This window comes from Emiliania huxleyi (genome assembly GCF_000372725.1).
Source record: "Emiliania huxleyi CCMP1516 chromosome Unknown EMIHUscaffold_133, whole genome shotgun sequence".
Lineage (NCBI taxonomy): Eukaryota > Haptophyta > Isochrysidales > Noelaerhabdaceae > Emiliania > Emiliania huxleyi.
Window position 1 is genome coordinate 208,462 of NW_005201259.1, and position 1,875 is coordinate 210,336.

Consider the following 1,875-nt stretch of genomic DNA (forward strand, 5'->3'; position numbering starts at 1 on the left):
CGAACACAGCCTCGCCATCACCGCCGACGGCGCCTTCTTTACCTGGGGCGAGGGCGAGACCGGCTGCCTAGGCCACGGAGAGGACCTGTCGGACCAGATGCTGCCCAAGAAGGTCGAGGCGTGGGTCTGAACAAGCTAGAGAGCGTGTGTGTGTGTGTGTGTGTGTGTGTGTGTGTGTGTGTGTGTGTGTGTGTGTGTGTGTGTGTGTGTGTGTGTGTGTGTGTGTGTGTGTGTGTGTGTGTGTGTGTGTGTGTGTGTGTGTGTGTGTGTGTGTGTGTGTGTGTGTGTGTGTGTGTGTGTGTGTGTGTGTGTGTGTGTGTGTTGTGTTGTGTGTGTATGCATGTGACAACCCATGTGTGTCACAGTGTGCACATGCGGTATCATGTTGTGCGCAAGTGTGTGTGTCGGGTGCGTGCGTGTGCGGTGGTGTGTGCGTGTGTTGTGTCCCCACACACCGCGGTGTGAGCGTCGATAGAACGAGAGTGATTTGGGCGTGCGCAGTGAAACCACCCCCTTTCCAACCGTCTCAGGGACGGACGCATTTGCCCCCTTTCAAAGGCGGTTTCGAAGTTGATGAGACCTCGCCCCCCCCTCTCCAATGAAAGGCGTAAAAAGAGGCGCGGAACAGGCCGGAACCGCCGCTTGCACGTGGGTCACACAATGGCAGCGCTCCAGACGCGCTCTGGTAGCTGCCAATGAAGCTGCAGCCCATCGCGCGCGCGCCGGACGGCCACTGCACCTCCACTGCATTGCCCTCCTGCACCGAGCGACGCGTCAAACCTTTGTTGCTGCCCATGACCGCCGGCGGCTCCGAGCTCGGGCGAGCGAGCCCTGGCTGAGCTGAGCCACTGCGGTCGCAATTGCAGCGCTGCGGTCGGTGCAGAGTGGCCGTGCGCGTACGGCGTCGTACGCGCACGGCCGCTCTGCCTCAGTGGCGTGCGGCTTGGGCCAACTGGAGGTCGCTCTCCGACCTCGCTCGCCGAGCTCACAATCCGGCGCGAGCCGCATCGAGTGGAAGTTCGACTTCAGCTGCCGCGAGTGGATGGACTGCCTTGTCGAGTGCAAGCAGTTGGGCTCCGCCGGGAGCATGTGGTGCAACATGTTCTCTGGGCGCCAGCAGACGCGAGCGCGCGAGCGCGTGTTGAAACGGACGCTCCATAGCAACACTCGAGATACACTCGAAGGGGTACACGTTTTCTTTTCGGGTTTCGTGGGTTATAGTGCACTTGGAAGCGACGAAACCGAAGACGGTTGGCCCCGGGGTGGTTTCACTGCGCGCCCCGGCCCGGCCGGCCAATAAAAAGCGGCGATATCTGATCTATCTCTATATATGCGAGTTGCAACACGACACACCAGTGTTGCAACTCGCGCACCGCAGCCGCGCGAAAACGAAAATCGTAAAAACACTTTAACGGGAAACGGGAACCCGAGAGACACAACCCGAGCTCGGGGGAAGTGGTGGGGAGACGGGATACGGATAGACGAGCAGATATACACAGCCGTCGGAGCCTCGGCTCTTGGTCTGTAATGGTCTTGCTCTCTTGCAGTTGCACCTTTTCCCTTCTCGCGCTTTTTTGCAGCGCCAGCGGGGTCGGGGGTGCGAAAACTGCGAGAATCAATTTTCACCGCCGCACGAGGCGCGCGCAAGTCGACGTCCCGCACGCGCCGGCGGCGCCGCACCAGACAGACCTTGAGTTTTTGATTAGCTTGAGACCAACGATAACGACGCGAAACGACGAAAACGATACGACGACGAAAAGAGTCGCGCATTGTGTTCGATCGATCGGCCCGCGCATGCGCCCCTTCCGTCACTCCCCGCCAACGTATTCTCTGCCGGGTGGCGGCGGCATCAGTGCTCGAGCTCCCGCCTCGGCG

General features: G+C 60.4%; 2 protein-coding genes across 2 annotated transcripts in view; both read left to right on the forward strand.

Annotated features, from left to right (window-relative positions):
* EMIHUDRAFT_226588 (hypothetical protein) overlaps positions 1-574 on the forward strand; it is a gene marked incomplete at both ends in the record, with an annotated part of 1,518 nt that extends 944 nt beyond the window's left edge. Inside the window, one exon of the mRNA XM_005788651.1 lies at positions 531-574. Within this exon, the coding sequence (XP_005788708.1) occupies positions 531-574 (44 nt within the window). The remainder of the gene's footprint in view (positions 1-530) is intronic.
* A 953-nt stretch (positions 575-1,527) lies between these two features.
* The window catches only part of EMIHUDRAFT_467223 (hypothetical protein), a gene marked incomplete at its 5' end in the record, with an annotated part of 1,819 nt that continues 1,471 nt past the window's right edge, over positions 1,528-1,875 (forward strand). The window contains one exon of the mRNA XM_005788652.1: positions 1,528-1,590. Within this exon, the coding sequence (XP_005788709.1) occupies positions 1,528-1,590 (63 nt within the window). The remainder of the gene's footprint in view (positions 1,591-1,875) is intronic.